The sequence below is a fragment of the Tauraco erythrolophus genome, chromosome 7 (assembly GCF_009769465.1).
Source record: "Tauraco erythrolophus isolate bTauEry1 chromosome 7, bTauEry1.pri, whole genome shotgun sequence".
Lineage (NCBI taxonomy): Eukaryota > Metazoa > Chordata > Aves > Musophagiformes > Musophagidae > Tauraco > Tauraco erythrolophus.
In genome coordinates this window covers 26,623,311-26,648,936 of record NC_141471.1, presented here as the reverse complement: position 1 = coordinate 26,648,936, position 25,626 = coordinate 26,623,311, and the positions used below count along the sequence as shown (strand labels likewise).

The 25,626-nt window shown below is 39.2% G+C and overlaps 1 protein-coding gene across 1 annotated transcript in view; it reads left to right on the top strand.

Annotated features, from left to right (window-relative positions):
* Positions 1-8,356, top strand: part of CDK6 (cyclin dependent kinase 6) — a 125,485-nt gene extending 117,129 nt beyond the window's left edge. The window contains exons 5-7 of the mRNA XM_086614949.1: positions 2,220-2,270; positions 6,216-6,351; positions 8,210-8,356. Coding sequence (XP_086471075.1) covers positions 2,220-2,270; positions 6,216-6,351; positions 8,210-8,356 — 334 coding nt within the window. The remainder of the gene's footprint in view (positions 1-2,219; positions 2,271-6,215; positions 6,352-8,209) is intronic.
* Positions 8,357-25,626: the final 17,270 nt, after the last annotated feature.

The following is a 25,626-nucleotide window of genomic DNA, read 5'->3' as shown; positions in this document are numbered from 1 at the left end:
TGTAGATTTCATTAGTTTAAAGGGCCCCAATATTCTAATACTGGAGCCAAGATTAAATACTCATAGTAACTGTATGTTAATAATTTTAAGCAGTCATTCAAAAAAATGTCTAAGGTTGTCGTATTATCTGACTTTGGAAAACATGGAGTGTGTCTGCTGCCACAAACAATACTAGGATTGTAGCTGCTGACCACTTTGAAAATCAGGCTCAAAACTTACAGCAGAAGTAGATACTCCTCTTTTTTTGGAAGAAGACAGTATTGCTGGATACCTTAAAGCTTAAAATCCACTGCAACCTCCGCGTATGAGTTGAAACGGTCTTGTTAAAGAGTTTGCAGTTACTAAATATCATGTATATCTGGGAAGTAGCACATACTATTATTTATTATTTATTGAGAGTCAAAATAAATAAAGCCCTTTATGGATAAGTAACAGGCGACCACATTTTATCCCATCTGTTTCAATCTGATGTAGCATGGTTTCAAATCAGACTTGATGAAATTGTTCTCTCAATCTCCCTGCACAAAGCAGTTTGCAGTGTAAGTTGATACGATGTGACCTGAACGGCAGCAAACACGAAGGAGACAAAACGCATGTTTATTTCATCAAAGATGGTCAGCATGTCTTCCAGTTATTGCTCTGCTCTTTTTCTTGGTGGCACAGATTTCTGCAGATTATTATCTGTAACTGAGAAATGTCACAGTGCTCTGAGTCTACTTACTGTGTTTGGTGTGGACCCACCAGATAGGCAGTGACATGGAGCTCTGTTGTCTATTAGAGAGTGTCAACACGTAAAGTGCCATTTTTCAGAATTAACTCATGTTTAATAAAAGGAGATCCAGATTCTACACCTGCTCCTGCATCTGGGCAATGGGAGGGGAAAGACTATAGCTGAGTACTCCTTGTTCTCCCAGTGTAAATGGGAAGAGGTCTTCTCCTATGAAGAGCAACAGTGAAATAATGTCTTTGGCTATCACTGCTGTTAAGGACCTGTATCAGACAGAAGAAGAGGAGTATGCAGGGAGAGGCAGGAGAACTGACATTTCTCCATAACCACAAGCTGCCAGCTAAAACATGAAAATACGCATTGTTTATCAAGTCAGCAGGTCTCAGTTGAACAGTTTTTTAAACTGTAACCGTAAGTTTACAGCATGCACTGTACTCCAAGAACTGTGCTCCAGAGGAGAGGGGCTGGCTATCAGTTTGACCCCAGTTGGTGTCTTGGTTCGCAGTGTCTCTGAACTGCATTTCTTGGAGTAATCTACCATTTGTTGAACCAAAATGGTATGCAGCATCTGGGCCCTGATCTTCACAGATGCCCTCATTCTTGGCTGGATCCTTAATCATCTGTCAGTAATCTGTTGGAATGTCTTGGGAGTTTAAACATAAAATTGCATTGTTGATCACACCTTACTGAATTCAACACAAAGATGGCAATACAGCCATACAAATCTGAATTTCATATTTTACTTAGGCACTATGGGGTGATAGTATTTTATAAATGATGAGTGAAAATATTTTAAATTGCACTTTCAGAAGAAAAAGTGTGTACCACTCTCTGAAAGTATTTAAAGTCGCTGCTTTTTCTGAACGCCTTTGGACATTCAGCCTATTAATTTGTTTCTTTCCTGAACATATCTTTATTTATGCAGCAGAAGTATTCCTCTCCTTCAAGGTAAACTCTGAACAGTTTCACACCCCATTCTTTACGGACCTTCATCAATCCATTGCCATTTATTTGACCCATTAAACTTAGGAGGACGTTTCCAATACACAAGAAATTTAATTTTAAATTTATATCCATAATAATTCATCTCTAATTTTATTATGTCTTAATGAATTGCATGATATTCACTCTGTTTTTGTCTCTCTAAACAGCTATTTAAGTATGTTCTTTACAGTGTAAATATTTTGTCAATGATATAATTCACAGGAAGGTATTAGTTGAGAGAAAGTTATGTCATTCATGTTAAAGGATACAATTAAATTTTCAAAAGTAGGATATTCAAAAATATGTCTTGTCTGTGCCCTTTTTTATCAGTTTGATTAGAAACTTGAAAGGTACTCTCACAGACTGGATAAAACATAGAGGCAGAAGAAGTGAGGTCAAAAAAAACCCTCCCACATTCTCACCCTATGTTGGCACCTATCAATGACAAATATAAATTCAGATTAATTAAAACAAGTCACATCCTAAAAATATTTCTTTATTCTTTCAGACCACTCTTCCGTGGAAATTCAGATGTTGATCAGCTAGGAAAAATCTTTGAGTAAGTAATAACTAGTTGCATTATGTGAATATCTGTTTAACACTGAAATACTGTGAGGTATCTTTGCCATATTTTTATGCAATAATGTGACTAGAACAAAGTATTCCTAGAACATATTTCCTATTGCTACCGTATGCAACACGATATTTCCGTGTATTCTGTGTCAGAGTGGGAGGAGGAAGCAACATGGAATATAGTTCCGCAGAACTAACAGCCATCATCAGGAAGTTATGAAAGACCTCTCTTTTCGGCTTTTTAAATCTCTTAAACATATTGTCCATGTACCATTCATGCATATTGTCCATGTACCATTCATGCATATTCCTAAACAACAGTTAGATTCAAGAGATTCTCTTCACATAAACAAATGCAGAGGTTTTATTTTTCAGTAATTTCTTTGTGCATTTCAGAAAACATTAGAATACTTTAAAATTGTTACTAAACTGAAATCTCTATGATGATTACCAACAGCTTCTTTGCAAAAAAGATTTCAGTACATAAGAAAATGTTTTAGCTTTTAAAATATACTGTGTAGGCTGTTAAAATGATTAACATAATTTGGTCGGGAAGGTAACAGTGAGAACAGAAGGAATATCAGCATTTTAACATATGCTTTTTCATAGATGAACTAATTGACTTTATTTTAAAACCATTTTACAATTCTAGGAGTTTGTGTTTTTCTTCTTCAGATATATCAAATATGTTGAGGAGGTGGGGAGACTCTAAACTCTCTGAGGTAGAATAATTCTCTGCCAAAATATGTTCTTAGTTAAAAAACAACAACAACAAAAAGTTATTGATATTACTGATACAACAATTAAGTGGGATTATATCACTTTTTCTTGTAAAAGCTCTTCAGAGCAAGAAATGTTTCTGAATTTATAAGAACCGTGTAAATTTAAGATCTGACATACGTATCGTGTAGCTAGGAAATCAAAGCCTCATAGGGCTGGTCCCACTCCGGAGGATGCATGCCCGTTTGCCTCTGCACCTCTGTCTTTCCTTTTCATATGGAGGGACTGCAGCAATCCAGGGATCTGGATGACATAAGAAATAGATAGGCAGAGAGAAAGAAGAGAGAAGGCTGAAATATTATCCTCTTGAAGATATTCCAAAGATAAGGTAGTAAAATTTCTAGTGAGAAGAGTTTAAACAGAACAAATAATGAATTTCTCTGTTTAACCATTTTTCCAGTTCTCAAATCATAACAGATCTGTTTCTAAGCATTTTCATTATTTAATATGAGGTTCCTAAATTGCTGGTCCTGATTTCACACAGTTGACTTCCCTTTCCTGCATACCATACCAGTGTATGTGACTCACTTGCGTGGTTAATTTGTCATGCGCTGAATAGCTCTTCCTGTCCAATCCAGAAAAATCAGTCCTTAAAGTTTACTTTTTCTGCTTCTGCCAAAGTTACTCCTTTAGTCCTACAATATTCTGCTTTATTAAACGAAGATGGTTTTAATACATATAACATAATTTATAATTAAAAAATATATAGCTGTGATTGTTTTTTTAATGATTTTGATTCGTTTATGACATTTAAGGGGAAAAATCAAAATGAACTGGGCTAGTATTAAATGCATAGCTGCTAGCGGCAGCCTCCAACAGGGATCTTTCCGTCCCTAGGGGCCGAGATTACCTGTACAGAAAAGAATTCATCAAGAAGAGAAAATGCCGTGCTAATTTTAGAAGAAACTCCTTATTGCACATTGACTTAAAGAGAAAGTTTGGTTTTGCTTCTTTTGTGCAGTTCCTCTTAAATAGCTCAAAAGTTTATTTCTTGGGTTCTGGGCTGGTTATGCTAAATAGTGTTTATTCTGTGTTTTCACAGCTGGAGAACCCTCTACATTTAGGCATAGCTCTTCTTGTAGGAGGATTGCTTCTTTCTACGTTAGTGACTCATTCTCCAGACTAATTTGGACAGAAAGTAGTTTTGGGATTTTCATGCAGTCTGGACTGATGCATTCTTTCAGATAAGGGGCTGTGTTCTACCTTTGCTTTACACGTGCATTCTGATTTGCATCAGGTAAAATTCCACCATGTTTAAGAGTAAATACCTCAGACGTGGCCCAGAACAATTTCCTGCTTTTCCAGGACACCATCAGTGTGTGGAATATCCTCATAGATTTAAGGCTAAACAACACTGCAATGGTTTGAGCAGACTTGTCTGCCATTGCGATCAATGGGAGTGGAAAGTACTCAACGTTTCTCAAGACCAGGCCTGAACCTTTGGCAGGAGGTGAAACTCATCCAGGATACTCCCAGACTTAGGCACTGAAATGGTAGTACTACCAGTCCAGAGTGAGGGCATCTACGCAGACATTCATTGTTAACAGTTTTGAGTACTGTGTGAGTGTGTATCTGAAAATATCTCTCCTTTCCACTCTTGGTCTTGTCCGCCCTACCTGTCTGACAGGCTGCCTCCTTGTTTCTTTTTGCTAGCTGTGCCTGTGCCTGTGCTTACTCTGCCCTGTTCATGCTCTCTCTTGCAAACGTTAAAAAACCTGGGACTAACCAAACATGTTTGAATGGCAGGTTAAACTTCATTGTTATTTAAAATATTTAGCTCCCTCATCTTCCTACGGTGCTATCTGTATTCTATTTAACACAGGTCCAGATGCTCAAACAACTAATCGTATGGCTTTAATCACTGTGGCCAAGGGAGTAGCCCCATACCCCCCTCTTACCTGTGGTGACAAAAGTCAGATTCAATTTTTCATACAGATTTAACTCATCATTTCCCAAGAGCTGTGAAATCTTCAGATGCAATAAAATTAAATTGTCCTGAGATTTTAGTTGCTTTGCCCTTCTAGCCATGCTGTTGTTTTGAGGACATATTAATTTTCAGAGGTATTTTAGGTGAGCCAAATTACAATCTAAAATCCATGTAGGTAGACGTGGAGTAATTCCACTAAGTTCACTGATGTAACCTATGATTTACATCACAGTGTTTGGCCCATGGCCTCACCCAGTCTTACCACCAACCTCAGTAAGAAGAAGGTCAATGCTGCTCCCTAGTGGCTTTGAGCTTAGCGCAGACCCAAGTATTCGGTGAAATTCCTTCTGGTCTTACTCTGTCAGTGTTTCCATTAAGAATCTCGATATTACAGCCTGTAAAAATTTATTTTTCCTGAAACCTGACAAGCAATGTATAAAACTGGCATTTCAACCCCACAAATATTAGCATCAGACTAAAGCACAAAATGTATGAGACATTATCCAGCATTGGAGGTTTATCTACTATTTCACTTATTTGGGTTTTAAACCTTAGCATGATTATTTAATAAGTATAAATACCTTCTAGAATTTAAAGAATAAAGAAAAAAATTATAAAAAGAAAATAAAATATTCTGTTATAGAGTAAACAAAACCTGAAAGTAAAAGCATAAAGACACTCAAGTCCTATGCCACTGCTGAATTGACACTTTAAAACCTGTATTGTGAAGCAAATAAATTGTTTGAATTTGGGCAACAATTACTGCACATAGCTTTGAAGCATTATGAAACATCCCTTTTATTGCCTTACCCTCATCTTGACCCACACTCTTCTCTCCGTCCCTATTCTTGTGAATAAAGATCCTTGCATGCAATTTCCCTTTGAAACTTAATGCTTTTAATCATCCTGGAGTGACATGTGTTGCACCATCCAGTCAAGAGCTGAGTAACTTTCTTCCAAAGCACTCAACCCTTTTTCAACAAAAAGGCTCAGAAAATTGAGATCTGGGCCAGAAAATTGTGCTGGCCACAGAATGATTCCTACCAAGCACACTGAGGACCTACACTCATCACGCTCTATTCACAGAGATCAGTGCACTACTGTACGATTAATCTCATTTAAACAAAAAGACTTACTCATAAAGTAAACTTCCACTCAGTATAATCAATATAAAGGGAAGACTGCATAAATGTTCAGACCTAATGTTATGTTTTCCTTTCACAGTGTAATTGGACTCCCAGAAGAAGAGGACTGGCCTAATGATGTTGCCCTTCCAATAAATGCTTTCACTTCCAGACCCGCACAACCTATTGAAAAATTTGTACCAGATATTGATGAACTAGGCAAAGACTTGCTTCTTGTGAGTTTCTATTTGTTTTTCTCTAAGCTGCATGACTGATAGTTCCCACTATGCGTGCAACATGCCAAGAAACATTTATGTTTCCATTTAATGGAGTTATTAAAGACAAGCTCAAAAGTAGGTAGACAAATTCATATAAATCTGTGAAACATCAACACAAAGACACCACCTTTGACTCAAGAGGTGTCAGAGCTGAGAACAATTAGAGACTAGGAAACTGTCAGGGAAGTACCTGTTTGACCTGTCTTCAGAGCTTATGCTTAGATCCCCATTACTGACCACCATCGTGCCACTGATTCAGCCCTTCTTTTAGTATAAGCCTGACATGAGTACAAAAACTGATCTACCATTTTCATGGTATAGTGGACCTGATATAAAGCAGAAAATAGGCTGCAGTGGCAGATTATATCTTTATGCCTTCTATTCAATGCTGAAAACTTCAGATTTGGAATTCACCAATTGTTGCCTCTTGCAGATGGCAGGATTGAACAGAAGCAAACAAATTGTGCTGGTACAACTGGTGACAGTGAATTCAATTAAATTATTTCCATCATTTTTGATGATATGTTATAAACTCCAGCCCTGAAGTTCAGTCTTGGAATGAAATATAGAAAATGGCCTTGCCTCAGTTTGCCTTTTGCCATGCTTTTTGAAATCTAGCCAAATTTTTTCTCTGGAAGCCTTTAAAAGATCTTAGTTCACATGGGCTCAGTAGAGCAGGCTCAGTGCAACTCTTGAAAGACTTGCTGCATCCTTTCAGGAACTACTATCTCCAGCCAAAGTTATCTCTACAGAACACCAGATTGTCCTCCGTTGTCCTTATGATTGCAGCTCTCAGTTGTGGTAAGCTGGACTACATCTGGACACTTGAAATGATAGGAGAAAAGCATCTGTTGTGCTTGCAGGCAGCCTGGAAATGGAAGCTAGACGTGGGACAAGAATTAGATTCTGGGAACAACAAGGAATAAAATATGACAGAGAGCTCAGTGAGTGTGAGGCATGATTAGAGGGAGGAAGAAGACAAGTATCTATGCCTAGGAGAGGAGGTGGAAAGGGAAGCTGTTCCTGTTAGGCAAAGAGATGAGAACTGGGAGCCACAGATGAAAGGGCAGAGTAGGACTGGAAGTCACTGAATTAAATTTCAGAAGTTAAATGATAGAAATTCTGATACAAGAAAAGAAAGAAGAAATAGGAAGTGGTTAGACAAGGATAGTAGGAAGAATGCTACTTGGAGGTGAATGAAGGAAAAGAGAAGAACAAGGTATAAAATACAAGGCTATGGGAGAGATTTCAGTGCTGGCTAGATAAAAGCTGGGATAAAGATCCGGAAAGAAGGCAAGCAAAGAACAACTGGGAAGAAAAGGGAGAAACTGAACACAAAACATTAGCATATGAAAGCTAAAAGTGAAAGACCCAACACCTATAGAAATACTGAGCCTACAAATTCACATAGACATTATGATGTCGTCCATGTTTGTATAACCACAAAAGAACAGTGCATTGAACACTGAGGGGATTCAAAGGTTTTTCATGAATAGTTGCTCCCTGCAGTCTGTGACACAGATGTCCAGTGCATGCAAATTCAAGACAACCTGAATTCTGGTATTTCCTAAACTATGAATACCTGAATTTTCTAACTTGTTATTTTCTGTTAGCTTTGGGGATGCCATAGTCATACACTACGACCTCACTGCTTGTTTTAATATGGATGGTCATCTTATTGTGCAGCACACACTGAGACCCTGTTGTGCCTCATACTGATCATAAGTTGAAGGTGGCATGCATTAATGTGTATATGCAATGTTCGCACTATTAACTGTGCATTTTAGTTAAAACCAACTTCTTTTCGTACTTACAGAAATGCTTAGCGTTCAATCCAGCCAAGAGAATATCTGCCTATGTTGCCCTCTCTCACCCGTATTTTCACGATCTGGAGAAATGCAAGGAGAATCTGGACTCTCACATGTCATCCAGCCAAAACTCCAGTGAGGTGAATGCATCGTAATGCTGACTGAAGATGAACCATAAATGAACAAAACACGTAGCTGACAAGCCCACTGTCTCACACAAACCACATAGCTGTTCTAGGGAAGATCATTATTTAGAGGTTTTATGCACTTATCTTTTACTTTGGGATTGTGATGTGCTTATCCAAGGAAATCAATCTAGTTTACTTTCATCAGATTAACGCAAGGGCCGGGGCTTTGACCTGCTCCCATTGCAGCTTTATGTTTGCTTGGGTTTTGTTCTGTTTATCTACCTGGGAAAACTCCAGAGGAAGAGAAGCTGCTGACTGGTTTTGCTGTCATTTTATCCTTTTAATATTGAATGCTGCCAGCGTGGAGTAGGATGATGGAGTCACTGCCAAAACATGATGCAATCTCTCTCTCTAGCTGCTGAAGCATAATTTGGTACTTTTTAAATTATTATTATTATTATTATGTGATCTCTTACAGCAATATTGTAAGAATGGCATTGAAATATCAGGTCTCTGCAATCAGCAGTTAACTGATACATGCATTAATACATCCAGCTACTGTTCATTCATAGCGTATATGCAGGTGCTTCCCCACTTGAAAACTTGGATGGATTATTTTATCATTTCATTGCTTTATAAAAATAACAGTGGTGATAGTGGTCATAATAAATGTCTCAACTTTTAGGTTTTTTCATACACAAACAAGTTATTATCTAGCTATGTTTATGTGCATCTTGCAAAAAACAAGTGTTTTAAAAAACTTCTAGAGTTCTGTTCTTAAAGACTCAGTTTCAAAATGGTCGGTTTGCGTTGAAATCCAGGCACATTCTAGCTGATCATCGAACCCATCATTCCTGCCTGGAAACAGCTGTAAGCACATTTTCTTTATCTCATTCCAAATTTTCTGATATACAGCTCAAAGACATGAACAGAGCCAATGAAAATCAATATAGGTTTTTGCCTTCAATCTGTTCTAATTATCAGCCAAAAAGGAAAATAGAAAAAACATTTCCAGTTCAGAAGCAGAGAATGCTATCCCTGTAATAAGCACAGACATGTACTTGTGCTGAATTGTATGCTGTATACTGCGCTGCCTTACCTGCAACACCCCGTCATGCATCACAAGTGCATGAACATTACTGTCAGAAAATCCCTCAGATCTCATTTATTAAGAAGACTTGTTTCCTATGCAGAAATGCATGAGCCTCTCTCCTAAACCACCATGTGGGTATACCGGCACATGCTTCTCCACTAGGGTTAATGTGCCATTATTGAATGTCAAAATAATTAAGCAATTCACATGCCTTTATAGCACAGTTAATTTAAATTACATTAAATTTTTATATTTAGTATTTTTACCTTAACTAAAATATATTTTCAGTATTTTAAAAAGAAGCTTTTATTTTTTTAATACTGTACTGGGAAAAAAAGAAATATTTTAAGTCCATAAAAGCTGTTCACCAGCATGACTCTAGTGCATTTACCTGGAAATGACTTGGGGGGAAATATTGGTCCAATGAGTTAGCCCTTACCATAAAACCATAAATATACACTATTGTCGTATAACTGATGATAAGTGAGGCAGCTAGCTTTGCCTACTCCTGTGATAGTCCCTTAGGCTTCTCTCTTCCTCACCTCTATTTCATCTTGTTTAGCTAGTGAGCCAGCATTATATCCTCATTCACAGCATGCTTGGCAGCAGCAAGTCCTTAGGAGTGAGTTGAGCAATATAATTTTTCCGGCTGTGGCACAGGAACTTGTAGCTGTCTCCCTGGCAAGTTTCTCAGTCCTGTGGTAGACTGGCTGTTGTGGTGAACTTCCCTGTTAACTCCGGTTCAGGTATCTGCACTGTCTGGGACATGGTACATTGCCAGAAGAGTTAGTGGGTCTTATCTGTCTCTTGGGTGAAGCTTTTTGTTACTGTTAGACGCATAACTATGCGACGTATGGTTACATTAGATCTGTTTTAAGTAAGCCAGATTTTAAAAGGACCACTTGCATGCATGCATGCAGTGGCCTGTGCTTTTCTTCATGCCCAGAATGATGCCTATGCAAAAACCTACCAGCATGAACAGGCAAGTTGCAAATTGGCAAGAGCATGCATGAGGCATCTGCACACAGATACTACAGATGCATAACACAGGAGTTTTGGAAGCTCTGCAAGCAGCAAGCTGAAGGCCAGGGAGCGGTCACAGCAGCTAACCCTCTAATCTTGGCCTTGCCTCTGTCATTCTCTCCGTTCCTACATCCAAGGGAAACTGCAAACCCACCGCACTGGTGTTGTCCAAGCCCTATTCCACCACGAGTCGATGGACCTGAGTGTGAATAGGTTTTAACATTCACAGAAAAGGATAGGCCAGAGTGAAATTTTTGCTAATCATTTTTAAACACTAGTGAGAACAACAAACAGAGACAAAATTCAGGAGAATCTTGCGACAGTAACAAATAGAAAAGTTTTCTACACAGTTTAGCACTTTTAAAAACATTCCACATTTTACCTAGCACCCAGCTGTTGTACATACTTTATCAGGGCATTCAGCTGGTGTGGCTTTCCAGCAGCTGTCAGGGAACTCTCCCAGAGTTCTCCAACAACTAACATAGGGTGAAAATGTAGCGGAGGAGGGAGTATTTTCAAATTAGACTCAAAACTCCAAGACAGAGATGTGCATCTGTTCTGTTAGAAGAGCTTGTTGTATTACGCTTAGTGAAGCAAAGGCTAGAAGAGAATATGATTGCTGAATGTAGGTACATTATTAGGGTAAAACAAAAAGGAGGGAAAAGAACACTTTAAGCCAAAGGTTAGTGTTGGCCCGAATACTAATGAGAATATGGAAATCACAAGGAAGTTAACTACTGAAGCAGTATTTCCCAATCTGTAGTATCAGAAGAAAAGCTCAGAGAGCAGCAGAGAGAAGTAGGGGCTGGCTCACAAAGTCAGAAGTGGAGCTTCTGCAACATGGTGCTGTATGTTGTCTAATATAGGATCAGGTTATAAATGGGGGTATTCAGGAGAATAGCTTGAGAAGGGCTGCATTAATGGTCATGTTCTGGAACATCCTTCCAGTGGGAATGGCAGGAACAGAAAAAGAAATCTAAGTTCTGTCTTGGCAGGGTTAGGGAAAAGATTTATCTAATGGGGTCCTTGTGGTGGCAAGGGCCTAGATTCAAAGGACCAAAGACTTTTTAAATGATCTCCTTTTCAGAATCTCTTTAGGAAGAAATACCATTTGACATGCCATAGGCTCACTCTTTTTCCAGTCTTCCCTGCCAAACCGTGGGACTTTACTTATACAGTAAACTGAGAAAGCCTGTTCTCTGGCTGGGCAAAGTGTTGGCACTGGCTAAAATCATGCCAGGAATCATGCTCATAATTAGACAGTACAGACAACCGTGGGACTGTGCTCAAGCCCATGCCCGTGCTTTTTTTATTTTACTGGTATAGCTTTAGTAACTGAGTACCTTTACTCATTACTGCCATACGTGTAGGATGTAGGAATTGTGTATGTGAAAAAGAAAGTGCTCCTTGACATGCATTTTCCAGACTGTGATGAAAACTCTTCGTACGTGCTTTAAATAAGACTTCAGAGTGCAATTCTTTTAATCAATAACTATGCCTGTATGTGTTCTACAGGACTGTTTCAACAGCAGCTAAAAACCACTGAATAACAAAAAATATATTAAAAATAGGTATAGATGTTTAGCACCTAAAGCACCCACCACCAAGCATTGTGCTCTTCTCAGCAGAGAACAGGGTGTTCTAATAGAAGGAGCAATTTCTGTCTCCCCCCAATCTTTTTTTTATCACCACTACATAATTCTGCAAGGAAAAACAGACCCAATAGCCAAGGAAAAAAATCACCAAAGCCAGCTGGTGAAGTGCTAGAGTGCTGAACCCTAGCAATACATCTGAAGCAGCCCTTTTCTCTCTTCACCCTGTCTCCACACTCACTATAGCTCTCCAGTTCTTCTCCTTCAGCTCCCTTAAGGAAACAGGTTTCAGTCATACTCACAGGTGCTATTTCCATCAAGATTCTTCCAAATTTTCAATAGCTATGCAGTGGCAGTGTCCCCAGCATCCCTGTTACCAAGTGTTGCTTCTTTCAGTCCAGCAGCCCAGAACCTATGATTAAAAAAGAGTCTCTTTGTGCACCTCCTTGCTTACCATTAGTTTTTCATAAACCTATGTTGCCTTCTGTGTGCCAAGTAAAACTCTGAACGTAGAGTTTGTGCATATTTCTGTGTAGGTTGTGCCCGTACTCCATGTTTTTTACAGCCTATTAGTCCACAACGGTAAATGTTAGAGTACCTTTCTCTGTTGTTTCTATTGTAAAACACACCAAAAAAGGAGGACGTCATGTTTGCAAAATATTGAAATTTGGTGCTATGTGTACAGAGCCTTTTACATGAGAGGAATCAGTAAGTTGTAGCATTTGAGCATCTTCTGCATAGGGGATGGTATCCAGCATTGTAACTCTTACATGGTTTTTACACTCAATGGTTGTTTTGGTGAATAAGAAGAAAATACTGTGCCATGCTACTTTGCACAGGTTCACTCACTGTCTTTGAGAAGTATGTTTTTGTTACACATGCAGTTCTCTATGCTGTTAGGTATTAGGTCAACTTTAATATGGAAAATAAAGAGAAAACATACTGGTTTGGTCTTTTAGCCAACAAACTTGAAGCACTTACCAGACTCACAACTGAAAACGCATCAGTTGTTAAATATGTATATGAATCAGAAACCACACAGTTTGGTTTAAAAGGCCACATAAATTAATTATGTTCCATGTATAAGACACAGTTGAATAATGAGGAAGTTTATTCTAAGAACTCTGTTTTATGGAACCACTTTGCTAATATTTTTCATATACAGTAGTTTCATGAATGGATTGATTTTTATATACAATGTGAATTAGAAGATATTAGACTATTAGAGTGATTTTGTTGTGCTATGCTTGAAGCTTGAATTGATCACAAGCTTAGGAACCTAACATATTTATTTTATTGCTATAAAACTGCTTCTAAATATCAAGATCTTTTTTGATGTTAACAGGATTTCACACTTCTCTTAATGTGTAAATGATTATCTTGAAGTCAGTATATTAGAAAAAAACATTTTTCCAAACTGCAGTTGTGCAGGAGAACTTAAATATATTTTTACTTTCACAGAAAATAATAACATGTTGTATACTCAAATCTTCAGTAACTGACTGTTAATAAGCTATCACTTTTACTTCGTTTTGATTACTAAGTACTGGAGTATACAGATTACTTTCCATGAAGAAAAAGTTCAGAAACAACGTCTAGAGAAGTAAATGGGATTTTATATGTTTAACCTTCCAAGTTTCATTTTCATATCCTTTTTTTTTTTGTGCAAGTACAGTTCAAGCATGCAAAACACAACTACAATTTTAACAGTCTAACAGGCTGTACGACTCAAATAGGAGGTTTATGTGAGCTATTTATTTTACTATATCTCTTTGTTTTGCAAATTGTTAGTTAATGGCTGTAATATAATTCTAGTTTCTGGACTAGACTGTGTAACCATCAAATCCCAGTAATTTATGTAAAACAGAAAGAAGCTTTCTCATCAGTTTAAATGAACTAGGCCATTAGAAGAAGAAAGATGTGGACGTATGAACTGACAAATATATTTTTGGCGAGTGTTATTTCTTCCCTTTACTTTGAAGCTTAGCAAGTATTGCATACTGATATGCAATATATACACAATATAAGAACCATAAAAACCACTTAGGAGTAGTGTGCACAGATAGTATAAAAAATGGCTCATTAGGTTCTTGCAGAAACCAACTAAAAGTCATTCGTTGAGCTGCAACACTCAAAATTTTGAAACTGATGTATTTTTCATTAAAAAATATTCCTGAGAAATTGTGTATATGTTTTTAATTCAGATAGCGATAGGCTCCCAAACAGAACTAAATCAAATAATAGGAACTTGTTCTCAAAAATAATTCCACGAGGCCAAGTAGATACCATCAGTTCTTCATGTGTTAACGGAAGCTGAAATTACCCAGCACCATGCTTCAATGAGCCTTTTACTTTCTGGGCAGAAAAGCCCAAGGCTGCTGTGAGTACAGTTAGTGGAAAATTTGCTTTGACTTAAATAAAGTCCTTTGAGAGTTTCTGCAATATTCAAATGGGGTAGATTTCCAGCCTTCATTGAAAGACTCCACAAAAGAGCTAATGTAAACCAAGACTCCCTAACCGTATGGCGTTTTTTCCTTCAGATGAAATGTTTTATCTGTGTTAGAATATATTGGTGGGCTTCATCCAGCCCAATGTCAATGAGATTTTTGCATGGCTAGAGAAAGTAAGAAGAGATTCTGCGATGGATATTTTGATACTGGGTGATTTTGGTAGAGTACATTTTTTGTTTCCAAAAAAGATCAAACGAAAGATATTGCCTCCTTTAAAAGAAGGAAAAAAAAAGAAAGAAAAAAAAAGACTGACACTTAGTAAAGTTAAAATTGAGATTTTAAGGAATTTTGGGAAAATATTGTTGGAATAAGGGAAAAGGAGCATATTTATACCATGAAAAATGTAAATATAAACAATGTGTATTAAATGTGCATTGAAACTGATACTTTTTCACTGACCTTGCAAAGTTGATAGGGTTTTATGCAAGAAAAAAAGTGTGAACTTAGTACAACTACCCTTTTAATGTTCATTTACACTAAAGCAACCTATACTGTTTGACTGAAAGGAGAAGGGAAAACAGGTAATATTTGTGATTTACTTTAGTGATGTCTGCATGGATGTTCTGTAGAGCTCTCAAGCTTGCTGTCCATTTTTGAGTGAGATAAATTTGCATCCACACTGTTTAGCTTTCTGCACCTCAAACCCATCCACATGCCAAAAAAACCCACATTTTCTAGTGTTTACATTGATACTCGCTCCCATTTACAGGCTCATGTCAAACCCACCCACTGCGTGGAAAATGAATCTTCACAGACTGCCAACTTCCTTCATGCAATTACACCTAAAGAGTTCGTAATTAATGTTCTACAATATGCAGCCTTTCGTCTTATTCCATGTTTCATACATATGTCATGTTATGCAAATCCGAAGCCTTTTTTTTTTAAAAAAAAAAAAAAAGCTAGATGAGGGAGGAAAAATTTGAAGTACTGCAAAGACAGAAAACATGGGCAGAGATTAGGAGAGTTCAAGACAATTTTGGCAAGTGAATTTGAATATGTGAAAAAGTTATGTATAAGTGTATGGGGAAGACTTTTTTTCCCACATTTTTTGTTTTCTCACTTTCATAAGCATAAGATGATAAAGCAAGACTATTGCACAGGATTTTAGTTCCAGATACTTATTATGCCAAATCAAGTCATGAGTTACAGTGCAGTTTTTCAACATAGCAACAGCTCTATTTTTTAAATCAGATCTTGCAGAAGCTAGAGGTTTTACTGTGTAGATATTAAAAAAAAAAGTCTTGTAAGACAGCTTGAGAGCAGATTAAGCCGGCCACACAGGCACTGCCTGTTGTTCAGCTGCAGACATGGAGAACGTACAGCTCTAACGCAGGAGAGTCACTAACAATGTCCATTAGCGTGCAATATCATGCATTGAGAGTTGACTCCTGCCACAAATTGAAAATCAAATTCAAAATGGCATATTTCTGAGCACTTGGATTTTGATAAGATTTTCCGCATGCGTTTTGCTGGATCAGTCCGGGTGGTTCACCATCTTACAGGAGCAAGCCTGAAAGCCTAGCAAGTCTATCCGACACTCAGTGTAAGTAATACTGCAGAACAATCTGCAGTGGAAAAAAAGTCTCTTCACAGGTTGTACAGCAGATGTGGAGCTTTTTGAGCTGCTGTGCCAACCTGAGAGCTACCGTTAACTATTGCTATGTCACCTCCAATATTGCAGAACACAAGGGCCGTGTAGCATTTTGTTGTATTTAGTCCATGTGTGTGGGTGGCTGGGTAAATGTTGGTGCAGAGCAGCTGATTTTGGTCTTTCCATTTAGCATGAGCAACTAGGCTTGGCACAGAGACAAATTTCACAGTTCCAGGGATGGGAAACCACTCATTCTACACAGCAGTTCACTGGCATTTGTTAAATACATATAGTGATAGATCACCCAGCCACTCACGCTGTCCTTTCCTTATCCTAGACCATCCTACTGCTACCCTGTGAAAGAAGTCCTGGGGAGTCTATTCCTCAACAGTTTTTCAACACTCTGCTTCCTTGTACTGCAGTGACACTTAATTACCTATCACTTGTATCTGACTCTGCTGATACTTCCGTGGCCACTTAAGAAGCTGTGAGCTAAATTACTACCTTGTGATTCTGCAGCCCCCCCTGTCTGCAGGCAGCCAATGATTTGTACTATAGTTTTTCCTTGCTTCTCCATAGAAACTAGGAAATACTACAATAGAATATGGCAAAGCGTGCACTACTGTTACACTCTTTGCTTCAAGCAAAGAGATGAGCTACAATAGATTGAACATAATGTGTTTGATTAGCCAAAACGATTTTTGATTCATAAAATTATTTACTAAGTATAGAAGATCCCTGGACAGCTGTCTGAGATGTACATGTTTACAAGAGAAGCCAATGATGCTTCTGTTATACAGAAGTTTTTAACAGATACTAACAAGACTAGCAATGCCAGCCTCCTACTGCTTATCCCGCTTCCTTTCCCCTTCCCTGAGATCACTGTTCCCAGGGAGAGGTTTCCTCCTGGCAGAGGCAGAGCAACTGTGAAACAGTTCTTCCTTATATGAATGTCCCAACTCTCAAAATGACTTGGGTGCATGAGGCAATCAAGTTCATTCTTTTGCTTTTTGCTATGGCAGTTTTGAGTACAGAGCTGTGCCACAAATGCTAGGCACAGATGGACCTTCACCTGCAGTATATTCTCCTGAGGATAAGCGTTTCCAGGATCTAGAGGGAACAGTATGCTTACTGTTTCTGTGACAGCTGACTATTTTGTATTTTAAACAGCAGTGTTGCAAGAACTCCTCTAAGAAAGCTCTCTCACTACACAAAAAGGATGACTCTGAATTCTGGACATGCTGTGGGAAAAGACATGTTTTGTTCCAGGTGGATGATGATGTATGTCAAACAATTATCTTTCATCAGTGATACAAAAAAAACCCAACAAACCCACTGGGTTCAAAATATATCCTGGGTCTGTAAAGTGCTAGTGAAATAAGAAATGCTTACCAATCTTTTTCCAGCAAGACCTAAAATCCATCATCATTTCTTGCAGGGACTCTATCTTAGAGTCTCGTAACAAAGGTGGCTGTAACCATAGGCTGCAACTGCAGCCAAAAGTACATCAGAAATTGGGTACTGGCAAGAAGTTTGTGGATGCACGGCTGTACAAGGTGGCTTATATAAGCTCAGTGGGGATGTGCTCGTCTGAAAGTATTGATTGCCATGCACATTTTGAACTGAAGGTACCTGCCATAGCATGGTAGAAGGACTGCAGTGTCATGAGATTAGAGGCCGAAGGGATTGCAAAGATTGATCCATCCTTTCCTTTTCTCTCTAGACGTCTAGCAACCCAGTGGTTTTCCAGTTTTCTTTGGTTTTGATTTGGTTTATTTCACCTCTACCACACCTATTCTGCTTCCTATTGTGCCTAATAAGTTGAACAGAAAAACATTTCTCTCCTTTACCAGCTTAAAACCAGAGCAGACCAGCACTGTCTAACAATTTTGATCGCTCTCTGGTGGTCAATATTAAGTGAATCATTTGTCTCTGTTTAGATTCCAACAAACAGAATTCAATATCCATGACACCTTCCTTGCATTCAGCACTGTTAAATAACCTCGCTGTCGTTCTCCACAGTGTTCAAAATCTCTTTCCCTGGAGACTGAACTCCCCTCCTACAACCCACTTAGAGTCACAGCAACGTGGGCAAAAGAAGTTTACATTATGGCGGTGCTTTTCAGTGAGGAATGAGAGCTGGTTCAAATTGAAACAGGGCCTGAAAGAGTCTCAAGGACTCTTAGCCAGGCCTCTTTCACAGGTAAGGCAGTCACTTCTGTTCAAGTGAGAAACATGTTTTAAAATACTTAAGATATAGAGAAAATATAAAGATGCCATTTATTCTTCTGCTAGAATCTGTTTTCTACACGAAGCTGTATGATTTTGGCACTGAAACCAAGCCCATTTATTCTTTCCTTTCAGTCTCTTAATTTCTTTGTAAATTCTTTTCAAGCATTCAGATTAATGTATTTATGGTCCATTTTATTCCAGTTCATTTAAGTGGTCTATATCTGCCATTGAATCTCGTGTGAGTTTTATTTTTAATGTAATATTTAGTTGCATTTCTTTGAACAGCTTTAAAAGTATAATGTCTTTGAATGCTCTAGTTAAAGAAAAATTATACCTTCAAAATGATGTCTTAGAAGTTGAACTGTATACTTTGGAAATTATGTTTATATTATAACTCCCGAAAGCATCACAGGGTGCTTTCACCTGTATGTCTGTCTGCTACTTTCTGTGTAACAGTGTGTATTTGTAGTTCCTCACTAGCTTGATACTCGGATTCAGTCTGAGGGCCCAAGTATGCAAACACATGGATACTGCACCTCACCTGAGCAGTCCCACAGAGCTTAGAGGGGTTACTCGTGTGAGTCTAGTTGCTCACGAAAAGTATTTGCAGAAAAAGGCTTTCCTTTAGTAACTGACTGTAGTTGTGAGGACACATGGTTAATAACAGCACCAAGACACCAGTAAATGGGGTCAGTGTTTATTGAAGATGTGGGCACATTTATCTGCAAGTTATTTGACATTAACCTAAATTATTGCCATTATAATTCAGTATATTATTTCTTATGAAAACACACTAGTCCTGTGAAAGGGTAGTTGCCAAAAAATGCGTCAAGTCTTGCTGCTTTATTGTTTATTTGCGTTTAGTACACATTTCAGTTGTTGAAGTGAAGCTAGGTTCATAGAGAGGCAAAAAGCTAGATCAGTCAAAAAAAAATATAAATAAGCTTCATACCGTACACTGAGTTTTGCAACTAGAGTAGTATGTGTGTTCAGATTTAGTATTTTTTATGCTTTAGGGTATTTTTGTTTAGGGTTTAATATGTAAAGGAATAAGCAGATTACTTTGAAATGCTATTGTAGAGCTAATTTTACACATAGTGGGGGAATGTTGTCTGAAAAATTAAAATTAGAAAACATTACATAGGCTGCCTTTGGCTTTATTTCGTTTGTAGCAGGTCCAGCAGGTATCTGTCAATTCCAGATGCTTAAGCCAGGGGCCAAGTTTGTGCGGCAGGGGCCAAGTTTGTGCGGCATCTTGTAACTGAAGAAAGTTTTTCGCAGTGATAAAGTTGCCTGTCGGCTTTAAGTAAGGTTGTTGGCTAAACAAAAGCATAAAGGCAGCAAATTTAGGTGGTTTTTGAGTTTTTTTTGTGCATGGACAATTGCATGAAATAGGATGGGGGTTTCAAAGTATTTTAAATCATTTAGCATAATTTACTCTTGTTGTAACTCCACTGACTACAGTTAAATTAAACCAAGAATTTGACCTTGTAAGTCTACAAATTTCAGTTTCAGGCAGCTCAGGTCTATATAAAGATACTTAAGCTTAGTAAATCAGCAACAATACTATATAAATGGTAATGTGTGATAAAAATCTTTAGTAACTATTTCTCTCAAAATTTTTATTCATTACTTTTTTATACAAAAGTAAAGAAGTGCACTTAGTGGCATTGGGATATGTGGAGAAAAGCATGATGCTGGTACACAAATGTATCAGAAATAAGATCCAGTTCTTACTGCTCCAGACAGTCCATGTGTGCCTATCTTAACTTTACAAATCCCACTGAAGTTAACAGAAGACATGTATAAAGTTAAGCCTGTTCATAACTCTCATGGGATACTGGTTTTGGAATCTGCAAGATAAGTTATGTTCTCAAAAGGCATTATTAAAACTTGTGTTTTCAGGTTTACAGAATACTATGAACAGTGAGGACAGCTTCTGAGACACATCCAGAGTAACTTTATTACTTGATGTTACATCAATTAGCAACATCCATTAGCAAATCCAAATCTGTCTCGGTACCTTTATTTCCCAGAATGATTTTACAAAAAATAACCTGAAAAACATTCAGAAAGTTAAAACAGCCTGTAACGCTGTTTGGCTTATTTTTCCTCTTTTTTTTTCCCTTTATGGTAATAAAATATCATTTGCTCTGGAGGTGTCTAGGGTTTGATAATTCAAGGAAAACATGCAAAGCAGTCTTGAATATTTCTTTTTCATTCACCGTAGGGCATATACTCAGCTGGTGAAAATCAGCACAGTCCTGTTGACTTCTACAGCATTGTATCCGCTTATCCCAGCAAAGCAGCTGGCACGTCGAGTTTTAGCATTTCAAGTCACTTTACCTACATATGCTGTAGGATTTTATTGTGCAAGGTGGAAAGTTACCTACGGTGCAAACTGTACTACCTAGACTACCATGGATACCTATTCACAGGACGTGATTTCACTGTATCACTTCATACTTGAAATTCATAACGTTTTTTTGATCAGGGTACAAACATGAAAAGGTGCGTGTGTTACTGTTTCTTTTAAAGGTGCATCATTCTTTTTTTTTTTTGTTCTGTGTGCTTAATAGTTACTATTCAGTAAAATTTCTTTACATTCTTTGCATTCAGCATTAAAATCACCTATGTGTGAAATGCAGTATCACCTACAGAGGTACAGAAAAAGGTAACAGCGGTTTCTTGACTTGTTACTCAAACATACTGGTTTACCTTTTAGTCATCAATATGACACCAAGGGGCTTCAACACACAAACTGTGGTACAGAAAAGTATTGCATCATTGCTGTACATGAAACCTTGCAGCCTCTCTCCTCTGTCCACACAGCTGCTGATTACCATATACACATTGGAAAAAAAGTGTGTTTCTGCTGTACAGAATGACTGGGAAATAATGCAGACACTTTGGAAACTCTAGAGCTCCCTTTGCAAGCTTTCAAACAAAGCCCTTTGATCTAACTGCATGCCTGCTCTGTGTCCCAATTTTCACCCTGTGGGGCCTTCTGCTTTGAGAACACCCTCAGCTGGGGCTACTTCATGTTGACTGCATGGAATCATCGGAGCATGCATCTTACCATATAACATATTCTTTAGCTTTTACAAGTTTGTAAAGATGGTTGACTGCAAAAATAATCATGTGTCAATACAGCGAAATTAAATAAAGGCACACAGAAGGTTATCAATATTGTATTATATCAGAATTACAGTCCTTTGGAACTGAACGTTTTGCTGCTGGCAGTGCAAGAAAAGCAAAGTTGTGTATTTATTGTTGGGTGCTGAGGGTTCGGTATGAAAATCAATATAATAAAAATATTCACGGTGTCAAGTTCTTTTTAGTTGTTCCCAAATTATTGGAAAGTAAAAAGGCGAAAAGTTAGATTTGTATTTAAAACTGCTTTCCTGAGGTTTACTTCACCTTTCTAGCTATATTTTTCCTTTATGTAAAATGTAAAATGAATACAAATGCAGTAAGTATTGTATATTAAATACAGAAAATTAGCAACATTGTTTTCTAGTTTTTATGTTTGCCAATGTTTTCTCAACACCCTGGGTACTCTAGAAAAATCAACAAACGAACACACAACCAGACACAGAAACGTAAGCACATGCATGCCCTTTCAAGCACCTTACCATATACTTTTAATTTTATAAAAATCTAACCTCAATTGTCCTGATTTCTCATTTATGAGCTGCTTTAGTGCTTACCTAGGATGAACTCCATTTAAAAAATAAAGATTTGAGTTAGGCATAAAATTGTTGCAATTGCTACGAATGCTATGTGGTTCAGCACTAGTTTGTCTTTACTGAAATCTTCTTTGTTTTGGTTTAGGCAAATTGTGCTTTAATTCAGCTATAATGACTCTCAATTATTCATGAAACACTGTATTTTCCCCAAGTGTTACTTGATCCAACAGTTGCGCTAATGTGCGTGGTATTTGTGTATTCCTAAAGATTGTGCTGCTCTCTTCTCCCGTCTTTTAGGAAGCGGAGCACACTTTGTTGATTGACTGTTTTTTCTTGATTGGCTGTAAATATGACTACTAACATTTCTGGGTACATCGAAATGGTAAAAGTGCGTGTTTTGAGTCAAACACCAAATGACTCAACATCAGACTCTAAAACCAGATGCGTATTACCTGTCTTCACTCCTAACCAACCAAAAAATCCTCATCAAAACAACTCAGATAAAGCTTCAGCTTATTGTAAAGATCTTTAAGTGCTCTTTAGAGCAGAATACAAGTAGTATCTACTAACGAGGCCTCCAATGAGCCACCAGACATAGGAATCTAAAAACTATTAACACAAGCATCGAAACAGATTTCAGCTTCTGGAGGAAAGCTCTAGACAAAAATGACTGCAAAGCTAATCACACCCCAAAGCCAAAAAGGATTTTACAACTTAGAACCAAAACTTTGTGCTGCCCCTAGGAACCATGAAGGTCCTTTACAAAGCATAGTTATATACACTGCAGATATGACGCAGCATTAAATAAAAACAGCTGCTACCTTTACATGATGTGACATTCCAAATTAGTCTTTAAGCACATTATCAGATTAGGAGCAGCAGTCCAGCCAGGGACAGACTGCAGATCAACTGCAGTGAGGCCTGTGGCTGAGCAGAATAGTCAGCGTCGTAAGTACCCATATTAGCCATAGCTAACGCATAGTGAAAAGGGGAAAAAATCACGGAAATATTTAACAGATTAAATAAGAGCTACCATACAGATCTGCATACTATCCACTGTCTTATGCTCTGATAGTGCTCAAGGCAAGATACCACGGAATAAAATCCAACAGTCTGTGGACAGTTACGGAACAAATTCTTCATATGAGAATTTTCTTCCTAGCCCTCATCTGTGAGAAGGTGACTTACCCTCTGCATGAAGATCATAAAACCCAATTAAAAAAATGCATTATGCAAAATACTAAGGACCTTGCAGAAGTAGGAACAAATGTTACTCTTTTCATTATTCACACAAATGTTCTCATCCTCTTTGCCTCAAAATTAGCTAATGACACTTGATGTCACATGCTTATTAGCACCATAGAAACAAATGTTCATTTTAAAAGCGTTGTCGTTGTCTATCATTTCCCTGCCATTTAGTGATACATGGAAAGCAAGATTTAAAATATCTGTATCATTCCTCATTTTACACTCATCAGTTGTGTTGCCTTTTTTTCCCCCCTTGGATAAACGAGGTCATCTTTCAGTCTCCTGTCACACAGAAGACCTTTCTCTAAGTATTTTCCTCCATTTTTAGACATCTGATTTAGCTGGCTGAATTGTCTGGCTGGACTCCCAAGCCTCCTTCGCAGCCAGGGAAGAAAAGCTAATGGGAGTCTAATTAGAATACTGCAAAGTGCCTAGCAGAGGACTCCCTCCTCCCCACCGCCTGCACAGGGAGGGAGGGATCCTGCACCCCCAGCTGCCTGCAATGGCACCAGGCACCAGCTCAAAGCCACACAGTGCAAAGCATTGGATGAATAAACTCTCCTGGTTCAAATTCGGTCAAAACGTTTCTGAAGAGTAATTCTGTCCCGGTAGACTGGACGCAGCTTAGGTATCACCTGCGCTGCTGCAGCTGAGCTGAAGCCCACGGAGACTTGCAGTCCTACCACTGTGTCAGCACAGGGACGGACAGACAGCCATGGTCCCACACCCCATGGCCACCCTCATACTGCTGGGGGCTGCAGCAGCACTGGGGACAGCCTGCACGGGCGCAGCGTGGTGGCGTCAGTCACCTAAAACTGGGTTATGCAGGTGTACTCTGAAAGAGCCCAAACCTGAAAACGTGCTCAGGGTGAGGATGTCACCATGCTTCGCAAAAGGGCTATGGTAATATGCTTAGTAATGCTCCTAACCTTATTTTTTATGTATTTTAATGCAGTGTTTCTTCCGTCTTCAATGGACTTCTTCAGCATCACAGGCAGCTCAGTGAGACCTTCAGCCTGCCGTGTTTTCAAAGCAGCCATCCTTGGTTTAAAACATACCAACTATTTCCTGAGGAATTAGTTATCCCTTTGCTTAAGCACAATCTTGCAATTTTCAACATTAAATTTTATCTGCAATTGGGCAAATTTTACATGCGATTCTGGTGTAGTCACCTTCTTAGTTTTTTTCAAGTTCCTCACAACCTGCTCTTGGTTATACCAAATAGCTTGGTATCACAGATTCCTGTGAACTCACCAATTTTTCCAGCTATTGCTAAGTAGGATTAACACAGCAATGCTATTTCAGAAACAAAACTCATTTGTGAGTTGTATGATTAACGTATTAACGTGTCATTACTTTTCTTCATTTTTACAAAGCTAAAACTAACGTAGAGTAATTTTTAACCATAACGTTTTAAGAAAAGGACATCTGAAGTTCTGAGTTAGCAGATCCTTGTAACTCCCAGGCTTCTTTTAGCATTTGCATTAACCTGGTGCGATATTAACCTGTCGATACTACAACGTTCCTTGTTTTGCCATGCAGACAGCGAGCGATGAATAAGCACCTTCCTCTCCCTCAAAAGCGCCCCATTCCACTGAATTCTACGCCAGGACAGGCTATTTCCCTTAGTCTCTGTATCTACTGAAGGAAAAAGGAAGCACCGCAGTTCCATTTGTAACTGACCACTAGGTGGATCAAGGAGAAAAAACCCTTACAATGAAATCCCGTCCTGCCCTGGGATGTCTGTTCCAGAGGGGCAGCGCGGGCCCTGCGCCCCACGATCCCAGTGCACCTTTACCTTTCTTGTCTCCCCTCAGAACTGCCCTCCATTCCCCCGCTCCCCCTCACGAAGGGCGGCCCAGAGCCATCCTCCCGCAGCCGGGCGCCTGCCCGCCGCGCCGCCACAACGCCGCTGGCCCTCCCGCGGCCGCCGCCGGCTCCCCGCCATTGCTACCGCCTCAGCCGCCGCCCTGCATCCGAGCTCCCCCGCTTTCGTTATCCCTTCCCGCCCTTCCTCTTCCGACCGCTCCGTCCACCGGCGCTTTTCTGCGCGGCCACCGCCTCCCGCCGCCCCTACTGGCTGCGAGGTCTCGCCCCGCGGCCGAGCCGCCGGTGGAACGGAGCGGAGCCGAGGCGAGGCGGGGCGCGAACGGCCGCCATCCGCCAGCGGCGAGGGGCCGCCCCGGCCGTGGTGGCGCCGCGGCCCCGGCAGGCGGCGCTGCGCGGCCGTCGCCATCACCGCTCGCTGCAGCTCGGCGGCTGCGAGGCGCCGAGCAGGGCCGGGGCGCCGGCTGCGCGGCCTCCGGGGCGCGGGGAAAG